This window comes from Daucus carota, chromosome 4 (assembly GCF_001625215.2).
Source record: "Daucus carota subsp. sativus chromosome 4, DH1 v3.0, whole genome shotgun sequence".
NCBI classification, from domain to species: Eukaryota; Viridiplantae; Streptophyta; class Magnoliopsida; order Apiales; family Apiaceae; genus Daucus; species Daucus carota.
In genome coordinates this window covers 42069783-42089759 of record NC_030384.2, presented here as the reverse complement: position 1 = coordinate 42089759, position 19977 = coordinate 42069783, and the positions used below count along the sequence as shown (strand labels likewise).

The following is a 19977-nucleotide window of genomic DNA, read 5'->3' as shown; positions in this document are numbered from 1 at the left end:
ACGAGGCTTTATTTTTTCTTGGCAAACGACGCTCCCTCGGTACCAGCATTTTCATTACCTCACTTTTTCCTTACGTTATTTTTTTCTAACGTATTTTGAGTCTTATATAAAATAAAGTTTCATAATATTTTTTTAAAACACTTTTTCTAGACAAAAGTTTGATATTTAAATTTTTATTAAAAAATTAAAAAAATATTACTAAACATAAAAATCTCAAAATACGCGAACAATAAAGACAAATTACAAATTACCTCCTTAGACGGAGGAGTATATATTTAGTCTTATGTAGGGTTTACTGGTTTAGTAAAGTTATACAATTATTGTCCGGTCATTTTGTTAAACAGTAAAAATAATTATTAGACTTTCTCGAACAAATAACATTACTCTAATATGAGATTTATACGATCATTGGCTGGTTACATCATTAAACAGTAGAATACGTGATTGGAGTGAAGAATTTTCCATATATTCTCTATAATATTTCATTCATGATAATTATTTATTCAATCTTAACAAAAATATAAGTAATTGAAGATACTCTTGATGTCGTTTCTTTTTAAACGAAAATCAAATTTTATAATACAATTTATTTACATTTTCTGGATGGCTATGAAAAAATAGTTAATTCACTTCAGGGAAATCACTAATTTGCTACTTTTTTGACTAATTACTCTGCACAGTTTAGTTGGTGAACCACTCGGCAAGGGTGTCTTTATTGATTACATGCATCTCCGATGTTACAGCACTATTCATTTATCAAATCATGCTTATTACTCTATTGTTTAAAACTAAATGAAGCTAATAAATAAAATTAAAAGTTTATATAAAAAATTGTTTCCGAAAGTGTTCATAAAAGAAGGCAAGATCCATAAACCAGAACGGTGGTGGAAGTACAATAATTTAATTTACGTTGTATATATACAACTCGAAGTCTTCCAAAAAGCTAAGAAGATCGAATAACACATAGTAGTCATTTGGTTCACGTAAAACAATGCATAAACTACTTTTAGCCATCATAAAAATACATGGAAGTTGTTCGAGTATGCTGTTTGCACTGTCTGTGGCACACATGATTTGGTGCAGCATTGGAGCAGAAGCTGGTGTGCAGCTACCACCGAATATAAGCATTCCGGCAGTGATAGCATTTGGGGACTCCATCGTGGATCAGGGTTGCAACAACAACCTGAACACCCTTGTTAAGTGCAATTTTCCACCTTATGGTCAAGATTTCATTGCCCATCAATCAACCGGCAGATTTAGCAACGGAAAAACACCGCCTGATTTTGTAGGTACTGTTACAACACCTGCATGCATATAAACTAACTGTGGTGCACTTGTTTTCATGTACGTGCGTGTTTAGGAGCAGCAGGGGCGGATCTGGTAAGAGACACGTACAGGAGACAAGTGTTTTCCTAAAATTTATTTTGACATTTTCTAATCACTCTACATTCTAGAGATTTAGAGAAATGCTCTGAAAAAATTTGAAATATATAGGTGTTTTACGAAAATCTACTTGATATCCGCCATGCTTGCTTGTGAGGAAAAGTGCAGGCATCTTTTCTAAATAATTGTGGGGGCATGTTTACAAATGAAGTGACTTACCTTGTTACAAAAAGAGAGATAAATTTAATAATTTGTGACATTGTTTTAGTAAATTTTTTACAGCTGCAGCACTTGGGATTAAAGAGGTTTTGCCAGCTTATCTTGATCCTCATCTTCAAAGTGAGGATCTCCTGACAGGTGTGAGTTTTGCCTCAGGGGGCATGGGATATGATCCAGTAACATCAAAGATAACGGTAAGAACAATACATAGAGTGAATATGTTCAGTTATTCTCCATGAGATGTTAACACGGAGAAACTGTTGCAGTCAGCATTATCATTCTCCGATCAACTAGAATTGTTCAAAGAATACATCAGTAAGCTAAAGCGGCTTGTTGGAGAAGAAAGAACGCGATACATCTTGGCCAACAGTCTGTTCCTAGTAGTCGCAGGCAGCGATGACATTGCCAACACTTATTTCACTTTCGGTGCCAGATTGCGTTATGATGTTCCATCGTACACAGATCTTATGGTTTCCTATGCTTCAGATTTCATTCAGGTACTTTAGTTTCCGAATGCTGCAAAACATGCATATTCGTCGTGACCACATTTTCTATTGCATATACTAAATTGAAGGCAATTGATGAGCTGGGAGCGCGAAGAATCGTAGTATATGGTGTGCCTGCAATCGGATGTGTACCTTCCCAAAGAACTCTTGCAGGGGGACCTCTGAGGAATTGTGCAGATAATTCCAACCAAGCTTCCCAAGTATACAACACGAAACTTCAAGCTCTGCTTGATTCTCTTAGCCAAAAATTACCACTCTCCAAAATTGTATATGTTGACGTCTATAATCCTCTTCTGCACATTGTACAGAATCCTCAAGAATATGGTACTAAATTTATTCATCATAGTTTTTTTTGTCGCGATAAATATTTATTTTCTATTTTTTTTCCTTCGTCGGGTGCAGGCTTTGATGTCGTGGATAAAGGTTGTTGTGGTACAGGAGATATAGAGGTATCAGTTTTGTGCAACAAGTTGAGTAAAACATGCCCTGATCGATCCAGGTACTTGTTCTGGGACAGTTATCATCCAACAGAGAAAGGATATCAAATACTTGTAGATCCGTTTATCACCGACTACATCAGCCGGTTGTTATAAGGATTGATTCGAGTAGATAAAATAAAGTAGAATTCTTATAGTACAACCACATTTATCTGGTTTGTGTAAAATAAACGAGCGTATGGACTTGATCTAGTTGTAAGATAGTATTATTGGGCCGTGTTTAGATGAAGATTTAAATTGTACAAGGTCACTGGTTACATACAGATATGCCTCGCTCTGCTTACCGGAGATCAAGACTTCGAATATTGTCAGAGACAACAAGATGAGTGTGTAACAGTGCGAGTGTGATTGTTTGATTATTAAAAACATATAAATATGGAACCAAACTCCTCCGTTTCCACATATAGGGAGTAGTAATATTTTACATACATAAATATTTCACTCGTACATAAATATTTCACTCGGCTTATCAGAGATCGAGAGTTTGAATATTGTGAGAGACGACGAGATGAGTGTGTGAGAGTGTGATTATTTAATTATAGAAACACATATAAATATGGAACCGAACTTCTCTGTTTCATTACAGCATTTAGGGAGTAGTAATCTTATGAATTCGGATTCATAAATAAAACACGAGAAATAGGCAAGCAGTTCATTTAAGAGTGGTAGCTGCACATGGATCATTCATTCTACAGTTGTCTGCAATATCTATGAGTTCCAGTGAGTATATGTAATCTTCAAAGTATGGCACCATGCCATACTCATGAATAACCTGCAACTACATCCAGACATTATGATACGGGAATGGGAACCGTGTACCCTAGACCAGAATCTCAGAAAATCGCAACATTCTTAAATAATATTATTTCGAACAGAGGATATAATTTCCGAAAGGAACTCGCATCGCGATTTCGTGATAAAATATTAGGTGAGAATGGAAATGCTGAAAACACGTGATGGTTGAGAGTTGAGAGTTGAGACCAGACCAGGAAGTAACTCATGTCTGCACAAGAATCATAAATACATAACAGACTTTGGACCATCATATTTTTATTACTTGAACTCGGCAAGATTTCTGTAGCTTGCACTGAGTTCCACAATAGTGCAGATCTCTGTTCTGTATGCCTTATATTCAGATGTCAACGTCTTGGTTCCGCGTCATTATTCTGATCCTTGTATGCGATGCAGCAAGAGCCGTCGTAAAGCTGCCAGGAAATAAAACAATTCCGGCTGTTATCATGTTCGGAGATTCTATAGTGGATACAGGAAACAATAACTACATCGAAACTATATTTAAGGTCAACTATCCTCCTTATGGGAGGGATTTTAGCGGTGGAGTACCGACTGGAAGATTTTGTAACGGAAAAGTTCCTTCTGACTTCCTAGGTAAGTAAAAATGTACTCACAAACACGCGCACACAACAATAATTTGTACAAGTACTTGATATATGAAGTTAATTCCATGATACAGTTGATTTGGTCAGGTCTAATTTTAGAATGAATGTAGTACCTGTATAAGTACTTAATAAGTGACTTTGTCGATACAGTTGAAGAGTTGGGGATAAAAGAGTTCTTGCCACCATATCTTGACCCCAGTCTCGACACTGATGATCTGAAAACAGGAGTGAACTTCGCTTCAGGTGGTGCAGGATTCGATCCTTTAACATCTGAGCTTGCGGTGCACATTCCAACTCTGCATACATCATAATTTTTTTAAGCTTCTTGACAAGAACATTCAGCTATTTGTACTAATCATTATTTTCTCTTCTTCTTATGAGAAAACTAGAAAGTTATATCGTTATCAGCTCAGATAGATTTGTTTAACGAGTACGTTGCCAAGCTGAAAGTGGCAGTGGGAGCCGAGACAACAAGCACAATATTGAGCAACAGCCTGTTTGTTGTAGTTGCAGGCAGCAACGACATTACCAACACGTATTTCAACAATCCTATTAGGCGACTGCATTATGACTACTCTTCGTATACTGATCTTCTGGTCGACTCTGCATCTGGCTTTGCGCAGGTACACATACAGCACAAATCCTGATCTACTTTCACATCTATATCTGATAGTTTTTTCTTTTTCTTTTTATTTTTATTTTATCTAAAAAAAACAGGAGTTGTACAAATTGGGTGCTCGTCGAATTGGTGTGTTTGGAATACCACCTATCGGATGTCTTCCATCACAGAGGACATTACAAGGAGGAGTAGAAAGAAACTGCGCAGACAATTACAATGAACTAGCACAGTTATTCAATGCTAAACTGTCAGTTGAGTTGAACTCTCTTAACAACCGTCTTCCTCAGGCAAGGATGGTCTACCTGGACGTGTACAACTCGTTAATGGAAGTCATCCTCAACCCTAAAAAATACGGTACATGATCTATCCTTCTATATATCTACTAAAATATTAAAACTGAACAAGTCTGCATTTTTTTTAATCTCCGCAGACCCTGCTCTACAAGCGGATTTGGTTAACAAAAACAAAATTTACTTTGCAGGGTTTAGTATAGCAAACAAAGGTTGCTGTGGCACAGGCACCATTGAAGTGGCTTTCTTGTGCAAATGCCCTTGTCCAGACGTATACAACTACGTTTTCTGGGACAGTTTTCACCCGACAGAAACAACATACAGAATACTTGTCCATCAAACTGTCAAGAAACAGATCTCGAGCTTCCTTTAAGAGCCATGAGCATAATTTTTTCACCTCAGCAATTTGTTTAGTTCATTGTATCAATTTAAAAATCATACTGCTACAGATTACGCCCAAAATTCATATTGTCAAAGAAAATTGTCATTCATTCTACATTATTAGTTGTCACAACAAATTGTTTACTCATTCTGGTTTAAATTTGCCCCTGAACCTTATCATACTCAAAACTTACTTACATGATATCATTCTTGAAATTTTGTTTTGATACGTGTTTAGAGGTTTTTATTTCTTTTTCTCACCGTAATAAAATTTAGAGCCAAAAGAGGGGCAATCTTTCTGTTTTCAAGTGAGTACAACATACAAGCGATCGTCAAAGATAAATAATAAATACAAATACGGTTTTTCTATTTTGTGCTCGTGAGTACAAAATAAAGCCACATGAGTTTAAGTGTATTTCTATCCGTCCTCTAATCATAATTATGAATGGACCCTCTTATATTTACCTCAACTCCATCAACAGAAAATCTTCCGAAATCATCAAATTTAATGTTTAATGTGTACTCTTGGATACACGTGAAAGACCACTTATAATATATTCTTTTGAATTAATCAATTTTTTTTTGTCAAGTCAAGATTTAACTGAAAAATCAGTAAAAAAGTTTATAAGAATTAATCATTTTTTTAATAAATTGAAGATTCTCACCGAATATTTTTAGACAATCAAGACTACATTAAATTAATATATATATATTATTTATTAAATGAGACCAATTGTTTCGCAAGCAACATACTCTAGGATCTAGGGTCCAGGGGATGTATTAATTACTCATATCGACTGACCGCCCTCTACTGTGAATTCGAAATCAGCAAAAATGGAAACGGCCATTTCTTCGGTGGTGGAAAAGATTCAAAAGCTGGCTATATCCACTCAGGACTTCGCCGACGCCGTCATCCGCCGCCACCACGCCTCCAATCGCCGCAATCCGGTTATTGCTTTTTATTCCTTTGCTTCCGTTTCACTGCCGACTTTTTTTCGTTTTCGTAATTGCGGATACACACACACACACTTTCTCTCTCCCTCCCTCCCTCCCTCTATCTCTCTCTCCAGTCTACGTGTTGAATTATTGTACAATTCTAATTGAGTTTGATTGTTGATGTTATAGTTTTTTGTGTTTTGTAATTTATGAGCTCTTGAAACGTTAATTAGTTGCATCTTTCGTGACTAATGCACCATTGTGTGTTAGCTTGAAAGTGTTTGATGAAGCAGAAGATGGTTTTCTAGTCATTCATTTGGTTTTATGAGGCTCACATATTTTACACAATTTCACCATCCTATGAAATTAAAAATTTAGCTACATTTATGTTTGTAATTTGTAATTATGCGGAATCGTGTGCCTTGTGGTTATGGACTAATTAATTAATACAAATATTTTCGTGCGTGTAGTCAGAGTCAAAATTTAAAAGCGTTCATTCATCATTCATGTAATCTTTGCTTAAAAATTGAAATATAGGATACTTCTTTACCTTTCTGCGCAAGATATATTCATATAATCTATTATCATTTTGGGACCATTGTTGGAGTGATTAGAAAAGGTGTAGCTACTGGATTGAGGTGACCTTTTAAACTACCCATATTTGAAGAATATGTTATTGCATCCTTTTCTTTCAACTCAAAATTTAGTTTTGAGTTTTTGATGTGTTTTACGTAGTTGATGCTTCATTGCCGATTTATTTAATAGATACCAACCATGAAATAGTTTTTGTTTGAATCCTGGAATGTCGATATTGTCATTGTAACTTCTTTGTAATTTGACAAATATCATAAAATATTTATTAGAAGCATTACTGATATTGTCTGCTTGACTGTATGAAATTTGAATTCAATTTACTTTTTCCTTTGCTGCTAATCAGTTGACCAAAGGGATTTCCCTTTTCGGCAATCAGCCAATCAGAAAGTACTAGGAAAGTGAATGCGTGAATGAACAGTTGTATAATGCAGTGGCAGTTAGGTTTGCAAGTACTGCAAAACTTTTTGTTAGCTTGTTCATGCAAAGCACTTTATAGTTTACATCCTACTTTTTTGTTGACTATGCAACTATAAACTCCATTTGTTTTGTTGCATAAAAAGATAATCACTGATTGTTGTATGATGGGGCTTTATGTTTCTTTTCTAATATATTTTTCAGATTGAAATCTTGAAGCGGTTGCAAAGAGAAGCATTTTCAGATATTATGAAAATCAGGGACAGACAAGACAAAGTGGAACGACTGCTTTTGCTTAATAAGACTTCCAAAGGATCTCCATTTCAAGAAGCCAGCACTAGACTAAGGGGGGATATTGATGTATTGGGGGCCTTATTAATGCTTGATCACGTTGATGAACAGCATGTAGATGCAATCCAGAAAGCAGGAATAAAAACAGGTGCCAGTTCCATGTTCACTTTTCAGACAACCATTCGAGAAACGGATACCCTCACCGTAGAGTTTGCTACAAGAGGAAAAGACCAATGTGATGTCCTAGGCAGTCCACTTTCACTGGAAAAAGTTCATTATAAAGCAAATATCAGTGATTGGTTCTCCATTGTTTCTACCCCAGTGGGAGCTCAATGTAAAGATTTTGCAATCAAGAAAAGTTCTTGCCAGGTATCACACTTTGTAGTGTCTGTTAGATCAATTATATTCCTGGACTTTATTTACTTAATATTAATATTTCTAGAGTTCTTAGAGTCTGATTGAGCTCTAATTGCAGTCATGCAGTCAGAGAATTTTTCCATTGTACATATTGTACAATTATTAGTCACATTAACTTAAAAGTTCTCTTAGCAACTAATCAGGAGTGGACAATGTTGACTAGTATGTAATTGCTTATTGCCGGCTTGTAGTTAGTGCTTTTGATCAATACACTTTTTGGGAGGCAAGGGCAGCTATGGCCTCAATAAATATGGTTGCAGTGGTATTGCTTGTGTTGCGTATGAATCACTTGTAAAGATACACTTAACTACATATTTTGGGTAACCGGTTTGTTACCTCAAGTTTTTGTTGCAGAAAATTATTACAGCTTTCTGATCTGTTATCCTTTACTAATTTCATATTGCAGGAGAAGGGGGCAACTAATTTTTCATTTTCTGGACCTCCTTTCTTGAATGAACAAAGTGGCAGTGCTATTGGCTTAATGGTCAGGAAATCAAATGTAGTTGCGTCGTTGGCACAGTTTGTCTCTGAACTGGGAATGCAGTCTAATTCTACCGGACTTTTCCATTGCTTCAGCACCTTTGGGCAAGTTATGTGTCAACTTTCTGGAAGTACGAAACTGTCTCTTTTGGGTATACATCGAGTGCCTAAATTTTCAAAACAACAGGTCAAGCTTGGACCCTTGGTTGTTCCTGGAGGAATATTGAAACGTGGCAAACATCCTGAAAGTCCTGTGGGAACATCTAGTTCATCATTTCTGACAAATACCGAGGAGGATATCTCTTCAGGATCATTAGCGCTCACGCTAGAGACAGAGCTTGATGATAGTACTAAGATCGGAGGTTGGATTGAGATGAAAAATTCAAATCCAAGACATCTACATTGGGCTGTTACAATGGCTGATACACCTGATGATGACTTTGGATGGGGTTTAAGCCTGGGTGGATTGGTCCAAGGTCCAAGTAGGTGGGACCATTTTCAGGTGGAAGCCTTTCTTAGAATGAATTTGGGTGATAGGTTTAGCTTGCAACCAGGGCTTGCTTATGTGATGAACGGGGCTACTCAATTTCCTGTCGCTACATTGCGTTCTACATGGTCAATGTAAAATTTCGACTTTGTGAATAGTAGGCTCACATATTGAATATTTTTGTATAATATCTAAATACAGATATTGATCAATGCAGATCTATACTTGTACCCCTCAGATTTAAAACAAGGCTTAGAAAGAAAAAAGAGAAGGTAGCTTTTAGCCTATCACTTTTAGTGGCATGTGTTGGTTCTTTTGTAAATTTGCCTGATTATGTCAAGACTACGGAATGATGTATGAGTATGACCGCTACTTGGAGATAGAATACATGACCAAAACAATCAGGCAAGCAATGTATACTACGTTGCATGTTGGTTACCATGGGAGTTCAGATCAGATTGAAGCAGTGAGAATTATACAGAGTTGATCAACTTTCGTTACAAACATAACTCCTTAAAAAGGAATTGCACAAGTTCAGTGCATACTAGGGGTCAGGGACAACATAAACATCTAAATATCTTTAATTCTATGCACATGTTCCAGGACATGCAGCATATGAGAATGAAATAGAAGAAATGATATCCAAAAATAGCAAATGAGAACATGGCAGCTGTTATTTCCGTACTGTTAAAAGGAAAATTTTAAAATCTGAAAGCAACATAAGGAAGATAAAAACTATCACAGCACTGCAACATAGTTGGGAAAAATTTGGTAGTCACCATACTTGTGTCTTAATCACTTGATTATCAGTCGAAAGTAAACATTTAAAAGCAAAGTTTTCATGATATTATCATGCAGCTAAGACAAGATAAGTTTAGCAACAGAGGAGTCATTTTATCTTCAAGTTTTCTTGGCCGCAGCATCCTCTTCATTCATCTTCCTTTCCCACCTGCGCTTTTTGAAATCTGCTAACATTTGTGGCATTTTCTGCATTAATTCAGCAGTATTGGCTCGTTTCTCTGCAGATATCCGATCACATTTGTGTCCTTTCCTCTTTGTTCTCATTTCTTTCCTTTTTGGATCATATGGCCAGTCTTCTCCAGCAAGGAGGGCTTCCTTGCGGACTCGAGCTCGATGACGGGCACTAATGCTACTATGTTTCCAAGCCCCGAGGTGCCAATAACCCCAAACTCCCTTTGAAAGATCTTCCTGATGTTTCATCAGCTTCTCCCTCCAAGGATACTGGTACTCTCCCACCGACTTTGTTACAAATTTCATCACTTTACCAGCCATTACCACAATCACTGACATCAAGACATATCTTCCAATAGTCAAAGGTCTAGACAGAGCAAAAATTATTAATTATTTTTATTCGAGAAAAACAAGAAGCTACAGTATTTTCTGAAGCCATATTCATAACATCCACTTCATTATCTTTTATGTCATACAAGAGAACTTTTAATATTGACCATCAAGTCCTTAGCGAAGCTAATATTTTTATATCACAATTCAAACTAAAACCATGAGAATCAGGGACAGAACCAAAGACCTAAATTAGGATGGGCTTAATAAATATTTGGACTCTAAAATTCAATATATTCATAGCTACTAATTTATTTTTTTTAAAAATACCCCGACAGCCCCTCTGTGCTTCTGTTCTGATAAAAACATATCAAGATAAAAGACTAATAGAGCAATAAAATTCTTTCATAAAAATGTTAAAGTTCCCGCATTTATAAGTTATCTGCAGATGGCTTTGGAAGGTAATTTTCTTGTGTTCGATGATTACCCTCAGAGAACCAAAACAAATGGAGATTTTTAATTAAAGTAAGATGTTTTTCTCATCTTTAGGGTGAGAGGCTTAGAGTAATCACGAAATCTCGATTCTCTCCCTGTTGCTTTCATTTTCCTAATTTAGCCTCAAAGTATCTTACTACATGGAAAACAAGTTTCTCATCTATACATCGAAACAAACGTTAAATCGACCAAAACATCAAATAAAGTCTATTTCATTTTCAACCCGTAACACCAAAGTAGTGTAAAAATTAACTATTACAATGTTAAAATTACACTATCCGCAAAACAAACTTCGTTCCATTTACGCTATATATTACACCAAAAGAATAATTTTTCTATAAGAAGGCACATTCATTCAAATTTTATTAAAGTGATTGTTCTGTTGATATGAATGTAATAAGATATACGAGTGGGACAGAGAAATGTAGAATGAACAAATTTGTTTCTGTTAACAAACATGAGGGTATGCTTTGCATTTTGAAAAGCGCCAGATTTGGTGAATAATTTACACCATTATAGAGTTGCATTGGAGTTGATTTTGCACCAAAAAGTTACACTATTATAGAGTTTTGGTGTTAGGTTGGAGATGCTTTAAAGACTTAATTCTCTAACAGAATGCAAAGTGAAAGTACTAATCCTTGAGCTTGCTAACAACTTAAACAAAACATTTACTAGTATTGCAAACGTCCTTGCTAACACAAGAACAAGTAACATGAGAGCTAATTGGTTCAACTTTATAATGCCAAAGGTCAAGTGCAACCATGTTACAAACAACTCAGTCTAGTACCGGGCAGCACCCCAAACCATGAACAAACTAAACAGTAACAATAACTACTCAACTAGGAGGAAACAAGAGACTGTAAATGACACATCAAGTCGGGACATGTTTTCAGTGAAATGTGTGTATCCACAAAAGGCTGAGCTAATCTTTTGTTCACATATAACTCTCTGCCCCTTTCCACAGATAAAAGTAAAATTCATATACACAGAATCAAGATCAAGGTGCTTAAACCCAAAAATGCAAAGACACTAGAACAGAATCCAATCAAAGACCAGTCAGGTAATAATATAATCACGAACAAAGCGCACATAAACATTCTACCTTCCCAATTAACAGACAGACCTACTGCCTTTCTGTTGTTAGGGCTCGTAAAGATACTTGTTGATAATCACAAAAAAGAAGTATAATAGTTTAATAAAAAATTAACAGGAGTTGAAAGATGAGCCAGGCATATTAACAAACACCATGTCTACAATTATTGTTCCAGAGTTGAATTTTAAACTGAAACTTGACAATGTTAAGATGTGGAGAAGAATATGAAATGCGGCGAGTGAATACAACTGACATGAATATGAATAAATTTAAGAACCAAACATTTGGATTCACCTTTCTTTACTCGGATGCGTTGTTTTACTCTTGCGAGCCCAGTGTGTCGGTCTCTGAGGGTTGAGGAACCCAGATACAAATAAAAAAGAAAATTGTTGAGGAATATTAAAAAGGATTTAAAGGAAAAAACTAAAAAATTCCATTGCCGGGAATCGAACCCGGGTCTCCTGGGTGAAAGCCAGATATCCTAACCGCTGGACGACAATGGATGATATGCGAAATATATGAGACTTAACATATGTAGAACAAATTTGTGTTCCAAATTTGCTCCAGCTTGGCTTTCCTAATTTCAAATTTCTAGTAGTAAGCATGCTCCCTCCTTTTATATTCTTTTATATTACTGTGTACACATTACAACTGCTGCCTGCTTACGTGTGAGTGTTGTAGATATATTAATATATGACTAGTATATCAGAGAATTTATAAAGAGAAAATCGAGAGCAAGAGCCATAAACTCTTAAACTTGAAATGTCAAGTCCTGAGTTTCAAAAAAGCTAAAGGTTGTTTACTAGCATAGTAGCATGTTCTAGACGTCCATTCATGATATAAAGATATATTTCACGATAGTATATTTTTATCATATCTGAATCCAAAAACACCCGCAAATGAATACTCGAAAAGATCAGACTCATGTAATATTCTGAATTCAAAATTTTTAGATCGAATATCCGAAATACCTGAAAACCAATATTCGAAACCAAAACTCCGAAATCCAAAAACTAGAAATTATTACGCTAGTAGCACTATAACAGTAAACAACATTGAAAAATAAGCACTTGATTTATTTAAAAATTACACTACATCATTTTACTCGGAATCCATCAATTAATAATTATTCACATCTCATAGATTTTTCATTAATATGTAAATTCATTTTAACCAGAATTTCTATTTGAAGAAATGTATGTATATATAAAATGAGATAAATTTACACTTTTATAAAACATTTTTTTGACAAAATTATAGAACGTATTTGTAATTATTGAATTAAAAGGGATATGTTGTAAAAGTGATTCATTAAACTGGGACATATTATACAAATTCTCAAATAATATATATGAAACACACACATATACATATACATATACATATATGGTATTTTTTTCCCTAATTTAACAGATTTAAATCAGATTTGAGATTTCACATCAGATATCGGTAAACACTAAATCTAAATCTAAAAATTTTCAGGTTTAAGAATCAAATCCGAATCCAAAAATCGGATTCAGTATATTCACATTTTCGAATTTCGGGTCAAATTGTTTCATCAGTCATAATCAAAAAACTTAGAAATGCGTATTAAAAAATTAAACGACCTAAGTTTCAAAACTAAATACGTGTATAACCAAATTATAGAGGTTATGCACAACAAACCTTTTCATCAACCTTCATTTAGAAACTTCTGTTCAAATTATGACATAAACTTCTGTTCAAATTATGACATTAAAGAATCTGAAAGCTAAACAGATGAAACGATTTAATAGTCCCCAAAAATATCAAAGGCCCGTCCACTGTATTAAACAAGAAAACATTTTTAAGCCGAAGTCAAGTTCGATTAACTTGGACTACATATTGAGCCCGTACATTTGTTCAAACAAAAACTCAAAATCGAGTTCAGGCAGGACCGAGCTCAATTTATCAACTTGAAGTCAGATCAGTTAGAATCACAAATCTAAATATGGCCATATGAACAGTCACGGTAAAAAACCCATTTTAGCTTCAGCCAAAATCTATCTAGAAAACCCAACAAGGCAAGTACATAAGATGTATAGGTTTTCCAAAAGAATCATAACAAAGTAGAGAACTCCCAGTCATTTTTCAATTTTAGCCCAACATAGCTCTACATAATTATTATAATTCTCAAAATTCCATCCAGAAAGATGGTTGTTGGCTTGTTGCTTAGGTACATCCTTCACTGGATGCTTCAGCTGATTTCAGCCCCTTGGCCAATTCTGATCCAGTACTTGGTTCCTCAGATGATGTATCTCTACCTAGTTCTGCATCAGAGTATTCTACGGTATTGTCCATATTACTGACACTATCAGAAGTCACCTCGTCCAAATGGACCTCTTGAATGGAAGTTGCCAGCATGACATCGCTTGACTGACTTTGAGATTGCAGGCCAGTGTCTAAGGTAGTCTGCCCAACTGACGGAATCCATTTGCTCCAGTTTTCACGTCTCCTAATCTTGTCTCCCTGCGTTAAAGACAGATTCAGAACATATTCACTGAAAAGTGCTTGTACAGCTATTGGGGAAATATGTCTCGAGACCAGCTACATCTAATACTGTACTAAAGAGGATGTCATTGATATACATAAAATTATTTTAAATTTCATTAACCCACTTATGCTGGAACCATCTGCATAAATCGTGTGCACGCAAAATGATCAAAAAAAAAACCAAAATTAAAAAAGAAACTAAAAACTAATCTAAGCCCGTAATAAATTCAATCTAATGACCCCCTACAAGTCACCCCACACAATGAAAATACACCCTCCCACACATGATCCCACATAACCTCCTCCGTTTATAATTTGATTTTTCCAGTCAAACGGTGAGTTTTTTTATTTTTGAAATTTGACTTCCCTCTGTTTTTCTTCATCTTCCAACGATTAATTTGTATGCCATATGTGCTATATTTCGATGTGATTTAGATTGTTTTTAGTTTTTAGTTTAAGCATGTTTGTAGTGGAGTAGGACCCTCTATATATATATTTGCTGCATTAAGCCAAATTAATAACACCACCATATATGCGATAAAACGGAGACATCCTTCACTTCTACCCAACAATCTATACGTACATGCACATTTATATTAGTTTAATAGAGAGGAGGGGAAGCAGTTTAATCAAACAAAAAAAATGGGCATTTAATCAAAACAAAAAATGGTCGACACAAATCACCCGATCATATTTACATGACACCACGATCATAACCAACATGTGTGAAATTTCATAAACAATGATCATGACTTGTACCCCAACACAACTTTATCCGAGTGTTTCTATTTTTAAAATTCTAAATGACTAAAAATAAAATAATCAGTGCTGCATAAGCAGTAAACTACACAGGCAGGCCAAAACAACATTAGGTCAAGAAAGTAGATAGAAAATTCTCCCTTTGTTCCTTCACAATAATCTTTACCCCGATGCTGCCCTTGGAGTTCACTGACCACACATACAAAAAATTAATGCACGTTTCAGCACAATCAACCACTCGACTCTCTAGTCATAATTTTTTTTTTAAAATCTCTTTGTTACTAATTATAATGTGGAGGTGGCAATAATTTATTTTCTTGTTTGCTAAGGTTGTTTATTAATGTAGATGTTCATGGTGAGGACTGTGGTTATATATATATATTTTTTTTACGGAAGTGAGGACTGTGGATATGGTGGAATTGATCATGTGAGATTTAAGAACATGGGAAAGTGATTCGACACACAAGGTAGAGACATCTTATAAGATACTTAGGAACAGTTAACAATCAACAGCTTGTAAACCCAAATCAATGATATTTGAGAAAGTTATGAACTTTCCACACATACTAAATAAAAAACAAATAGTTTGCAGTCAACACATGTAAACTTTACCTGCACTTCCACAACAGTTGATGCTCCCAAAGTATCTAGAATCAATTGAACATCGATTGTCAATTTTGAAACCTGATGTATGATAAATAAAGTTAAATGTGATCATAACCAATTAAAAAAAGAAAATTTATACTGAAGATATTCAGTTCATAATAGGTGACATATCAAAGGATTCAACTTTTAAGTAACTTGGAAATGACTTTGTCACCATTGTGCGATTTCGAAGGAGGATAGACACTAGTTTAAAAAAGGCAAATCATGAATTTAAAAAACCATATTTTATGAAGCATTAGCATGAAGGTAATATAACTGGAACAACATTACATCTTGCTAGCTAGATATGATACTACATTATTTCAACTCAAATAGAAACTGCCTGATATGATTTAAAAAAGGCATCTCGAGTTCATATTGGCGACCATCTGTTCCTGATCTGATTCACCCATTATCTTGATATTCTTGTCTTCAATGCAAACAGTCTTGGTTTACAGAGAAATTGAAACAGAAACTATATATCACCTTGTATGATGGAAATCACTTAGAATCCACATACAAATATTTCAATTTATATGTCCCGCAACCTATCAGACCAAGACGCAACAAACTTTAACAAGTCATTCTTTTGTTTCTTTAACAACATTTCATCCTCTGTTTTTATATTGAATTCAAAGATAAAACAGAAACCATAAAAATCACAAAAAAAAAAGTGTTAGAAAAGTAAAAAGTGTACCAATTTTTAAAATGTCTTTTAATATCTAGGGTTAATTTATAACACTGTAAAATGAGTAGTGTTCTTTGCTTGTAATAAAACTATAACAACAATGTATTTTTTTTAAAAAAAATACTCATTAAACATGTAAACTTTCAACTTAATTCCCAAGTCCAACACTTGGACAAGTATCATGTTCGACTCTTCCAGCTGAGTGCATGTAATGAATTAACTTATAGATGTCCTTTATTTAATTATGTAAAAAGAGATTGAAAAATCAGACACCAAGATGCTCATGGCTATCCTACTAATCCATGTCTATTGATACACTAGCCCCCCACACATTCATGGGCAAATAAATTTCTTAAATTTAATTTCATCCCCTGAAAAAGAGAATCAGATAGAAATTATCAAATCAAGTACCCACACAAATTGATATATGTATATAAAATGATCATAAGATAGCAAATACAAAATATCTAACAAATACATTATACATTACATATATTATATGACTAACACAACATATGCATGAGACTTGAGAGTAAGACAAAGTGCATATCACAAATATGGAAGAAGCTTATATTGCTTTCACAGCCAGTTTACATAGAGTAACTGACAGCAGTCCCAACGCCTATAGATATATTATATGCAATGGAAAAGGTAAATAGGTAACTTTGCACTGTCTTAAGTTCAAATTCCAATTATTAAAAAAAAAGGTAAACCCAAAATTCTTAGGAATTATGCATCCTAAATTATGGTATAGATTCTTTCCTGTCTACGACTCTACGGTGCTCACTTGCCTTCAGAGTTGAGAACGATATCACCTACCAAAAGCTCATATCTGTGTGTATGTTTTTATGACCCCTTTTGCAGATTGAAGAGCAATGAGAAAGTCGAGCTTGAGATAAGTTAACAAATAAACTTAAAGGAAAAATAACCAAAAAAACATGGAACAGTAAAGGAAGAAGCCTTCAAAACATTAAACAAAGAAAAATCAGAGTAGCCATTACACCCTAGTTTGTGAACTCGAAGCCATAAAATGTAAAACATATACACGCACATCAAATATGCCATTAATCCCTTGGTTTATAGTGTATCACATACGACAGACCCCTCTATCCCCTCCTTACATAAGAGGTTACAAGTTCAAAACTCGCCTTCGCTAGGTGCATGACTATTAAATTTCAATTTTGTGATCACGTCAAAACAAGGATGCATGCTACTGCACAACACCATAAAATAGAGAAGGGAAAGGAAAGAAAACGTTACATTTATCTGGGTTGATTGCAACTGTACACCTGTATTATTAAGATAAAAGTGGACAAAAAAGATTTTATATTACTCATAGTAGCTTTGTTACTTTGATTCTTCTTGTCAGTTAAGTAACAGTTACAAACACTTGACAATCGGACATGGGTATGGACACTTGGAAACTTATTATAGGCAAAAAACATGTAGGACATGTATCCATGTTGGACATTTCCAGCCCAGTCCATGTCCCCAGGCCTCTACAAACAAACATGGCAGGAGGAACTTCACCAAATTCAATCAATACAAAGGGAATAATGACATGTAAAATTACTATCTACTTACTCGACGAAAGCTTGCGATTAAAGTGATAGATACCCAACCCTGGTCGTCCATATTTGACCTCAAGAAGTCATCTTTGACCAAATTAGCGTCACTGCACAAAGAAACAGCATATAAGCTCAGTCCAAATTTAACTAGATAAAATATATGTTGTCTAAGGATTCCACTTCAACCACTTCAATTTACCTGAAATAATACTCAATCTGTTTAAGTAACAAAATCCGCAAATTTGGATCAATGACAGGGAAATATAAAGGTGGAGGTGGTGGGAGAACGAGTGGGACACCCCTGTAAGAATCCGGCGGCATTGGTGGACCATATAAAAATTGAGGGACCATATCTATAAAAAATAAACATTAGTTGATTAGCTCCGATAAAAAATCTGGTGTAATATCAAATCCATCAAACTTACCAAAAGGCATAGGATTCCCAAATGGTCTCACATGCCGAGAAGGGATGTACGGCATAGGTCCTGGCATTGGTGGTCTTGTCAAACCCCGGGGAGGGAGCGGTGGTGGTGGTGGAACCATCGGACTAATATGATGAATGTCTCTTCCAGAAGCATTCCATTCACGGTCTTGGTCACGCCTGATTCCGTAACCATTGTTATATCCTCCATCCCCACGGGGTCGGGAACCAAAGTTACCCCTTCTAGAAGGATGTCGTTGTGAAGAATGATCATGTGAGTGATACCCAACACCCCCACCTACAATTGGTCTAGTATCCAGGTTACTGCCAGGGTATGGAGAAGGTTCTCTAATAGGCAACTCCATCCCAGGTGGTGGTGGTAGATTTCCAAAAGGTATCGGGAATGGAGGTGGAGGAGGAGGGGGTGGTGGGCCTGGTGGGCGACTGAAGCTGCTCTGCCCTGATCCATGTCCTGATCCAACCCCTGCATTCAGGCCTTTCTTATTATTTCTTCTTCGTTGATGATGAGGCTGTTTGTGACTATGATTAGAACTATGGTGTCCATTAGCAGTAGCTTCTTTCTGAGGCACAGGAGATATTACTTGTTCCTAAACCAAAGATAATAAAACAAGGAGAACAAAATTCAAATAAAACACGTATACTTCATCATCACACCATCCAATGAAAACAAAACCAATATTCCGTAAAGTTACAACACATCAATCTTCAAAAACAATATTCATTCATAAACAGAGCAGATTCACCATCAATAAACACAAAATATTAACATCAAAGATTCGACTATCATAAGAAACATATCACGAATAAACAATTTGTATTTATATGTTCACAAAAATATAATCTTTTATCATCAAACGAATGAATAACAATAATTCATAAAGGTCTTAAAGTCATGAACCTGAGACACAGAGATTGAGGAATCAGACGAAGGTTTCGAAAAATTTGGCGAAACTTTAGGGCAAGCCCGAGTTGACTCGGTGATAGTAGGCCAAGCAGCTCCTCCCATGACAGCCCCGCTCTCAACGACGCCGTTTACACTTTTCCAGACAGACTTCTTCGCGACATTGTCGCTACTACAATCAGAACTCTCATCATTCGCGGCGGCGGCGGCGACGACCTCGGTCACCGCCGGCGGGTTCATCGAAACGGTACCTTTGTCGGGCGAAAGAGTGGTGGTAGCCGGGTCGGGTTGGCCGCGAACAACCTGAGTCCACGGAGACGGCAAAATTTTCCGATGAAAATTAGGGCTTGTAGGTGATGAGGGAGTTGTAGTGGTTAAATCGGCGGCCATAAGAGGCGTGTCAAATTAGGGCTAAATATATATGATGCGTTTTATTAATTTTACTGAATTGGGATAGAAAAGTAACTGAGGGAGGTAAATTTTGTGTCTAGTGTGTGAAAATCAAGTAGGGTTTCAGGGAGTGTGATTAGACAAAGTGAAGGAGAGGGATGATAAAGAAACAAGACATTCACGCATCGATCACTGTATCTGTCTCTCTCTCGTTTTTACCGTTTAGAAAGAGTTTTGTATCGGAGGACTCTCTTTGTGTTTGGAGTACTAAA

General features: G+C 35.7%; 5 protein-coding genes and 1 non-coding gene across 8 annotated transcripts; 3 read left to right on the top strand and 3 right to left on the bottom strand.

Annotated features, from left to right (window-relative positions):
• Positions 1–830: 830 nt before the first annotated feature.
• On the top strand, positions 831–3006 carry LOC108217827 (GDSL esterase/lipase EXL3-like). The gene is made up of 5 exons (XM_017390717.2): positions 831–1289; positions 1666–1796; positions 1869–2099; positions 2177–2432; positions 2511–3006. The coding sequence occupies exons 1-5, from the start codon at positions 992–994 to the stop codon at positions 2699–2701; spliced, it is 1107 nt and encodes a 368-aa protein (XP_017246206.1). The 5' UTR covers positions 831–991; the 3' UTR covers positions 2702–3006.
• A 603-nt stretch (positions 3007–3609) lies between these two features.
• LOC108217949 (GDSL esterase/lipase EXL3-like) lies at positions 3610–5562 on the top strand. The gene is made up of 5 exons (XM_017390861.2): positions 3610–3991; positions 4153–4283; positions 4392–4625; positions 4720–4975; positions 5103–5562. The coding sequence occupies exons 1-5, from the start codon at positions 3727–3729 to the stop codon at positions 5282–5284; spliced, it is 1068 nt and encodes a 355-aa protein (XP_017246350.1). The 5' UTR covers positions 3610–3726; the 3' UTR covers positions 5285–5562.
• A 469-nt stretch (positions 5563–6031) lies between these two features.
• Positions 6032–9198, top strand: LOC108216564 (uncharacterized). Its single transcript, XM_017389358.2, has 3 exons — positions 6032–6240; positions 7441–7896; positions 8351–9198. Exons 1-3 carry the CDS (start codon positions 6127–6129, stop codon positions 9047–9049), a joined length of 1269 nt encoding a protein of 422 aa, XP_017244847.1. The 5' UTR covers positions 6032–6126; the 3' UTR covers positions 9050–9198.
• A 438-nt stretch (positions 9199–9636) lies between these two features.
• On the bottom strand, positions 9637–12230 carry LOC108216449 (uncharacterized). 3 transcript variants are annotated; one of them, XM_017389216.2, is made up of 2 exons: positions 12096–12230; positions 9637–10215 (listed from the first exon to the last, which is right to left on the bottom strand). In XM_017389216.2, exon 2 carries the CDS (start codon positions 10202–10204, stop codon positions 9812–9814), a length of 393 nt encoding a protein of 130 aa, XP_017244705.1. In that variant the 5' UTR covers positions 10205–10215; positions 12096–12230; the 3' UTR covers positions 9637–9811. The 3 variants fall into 3 exon arrangements, with proteins under 3 accessions (XP_017244705.1, XP_017244704.1, XP_063947960.1); XM_017389215.2 differs by having other exon boundaries at positions 9637–10250; positions 12096–12195; XM_064091890.1 differs by lacking the exon at positions 12096–12230 and adding an exon at positions 11811–11931.
• A 2-nt stretch (positions 12231–12232) lies between these two features.
• On the bottom strand, positions 12233–12304 carry TRNAE-UUC (transfer RNA glutamic acid (anticodon UUC)). Its single transcript has one exon. It is a non-coding gene; the product is annotated as a tRNA-Glu (tRNA).
• Positions 12305–13785: 1481 nt separating this feature from the next.
• Positions 13786–19836, bottom strand: LOC108218881 (la-related protein 1C). The gene is made up of 6 exons (XM_017392033.2): positions 19313–19836; positions 18398–19001; positions 18172–18325; positions 17989–18079; positions 15684–15755; positions 13786–14288 (listed from the first exon to the last, which is right to left on the bottom strand). Exons 1-6 carry the CDS (start codon positions 19703–19705, stop codon positions 13992–13994), a joined length of 1611 nt encoding a protein of 536 aa, XP_017247522.1. The 5' UTR covers positions 19706–19836; the 3' UTR covers positions 13786–13991.
• Between the last annotated feature and the right edge of the window lie 141 nt (positions 19837–19977).

Excerpts from the sequence above, each read along its gene's own strand:
- LOC108217827 (XM_017390717.2), top strand. The coding sequence starts at position 992 with ATGCATAAACTACTTTTAGCCATCATAAAAATACATGGAAGTTGTTCG. Across the intron at positions 1,290-1,665 it reads AACACCGCCTGATTTTGTAG|CTGCAGCACTTGGGATTAAA; the intron begins GTACTGTTACAA and ends AATTTTTTACAG. Across the intron at positions 2,100-2,176 it reads ATGCTTCAGATTTCATTCAG|GCAATTGATGAGCTGGGAGC; the intron begins GTACTTTAGTTT and ends ACTAAATTGAAG.
- LOC108217949 (XM_017390861.2), top strand. The coding sequence starts at position 3,727 with ATGCCTTATATTCAGATGTCAACGTCTTGGTTCCGCGTCATTATTCTG. Across the intron at positions 4,284-4,391 it reads CTTTAACATCTGAGCTTGCG|AAAGTTATATCGTTATCAGC; the intron begins GTGCACATTCCA and ends TGAGAAAACTAG. Across the intron at positions 4,976-5,102 it reads CCTCAACCCTAAAAAATACG|GGTTTAGTATAGCAAACAAA; the intron begins GTACATGATCTA and ends TTTACTTTGCAG.
- LOC108216564 (XM_017389358.2), top strand. The coding sequence starts at position 6,127 with ATGGAAACGGCCATTTCTTCGGTGGTGGAAAAGATTCAAAAGCTGGCT. Across the intron at positions 6,241-7,440 it reads CCTCCAATCGCCGCAATCCG|ATTGAAATCTTGAAGCGGTT; the intron begins GTTATTGCTTTT and ends TATATTTTTCAG. Across the intron at positions 7,897-8,350 it reads TCAAGAAAAGTTCTTGCCAG|GAGAAGGGGGCAACTAATTT; the intron begins GTATCACACTTT and ends TTCATATTGCAG.
- LOC108216449 (XM_017389215.2), bottom strand. The coding sequence starts at position 10,222 with ATGTCAGTGATTGTGGTAATGGCTGGTAAAGTGATGAAATTTGTAACA.
- LOC108218881 (XM_017392033.2), bottom strand. The coding sequence starts at position 19,705 with ATGGCCGCCGATTTAACCACTACAACTCCCTCATCACCTACAAGCCCT. Across the intron at positions 18,326-18,397 it reads TGGGAATCCTATGCCTTTTG|ATATGGTCCCTCAATTTTTA; the intron begins GTAAGTTTGATG and ends TATTTTTTATAG. Across the intron at positions 14,289-15,683 it reads CAACTGTTGTGGAAGTGCAG|GGAGACAAGATTAGGAGACG; the intron begins GTAAAGTTTACA and ends TCTTTAACGCAG.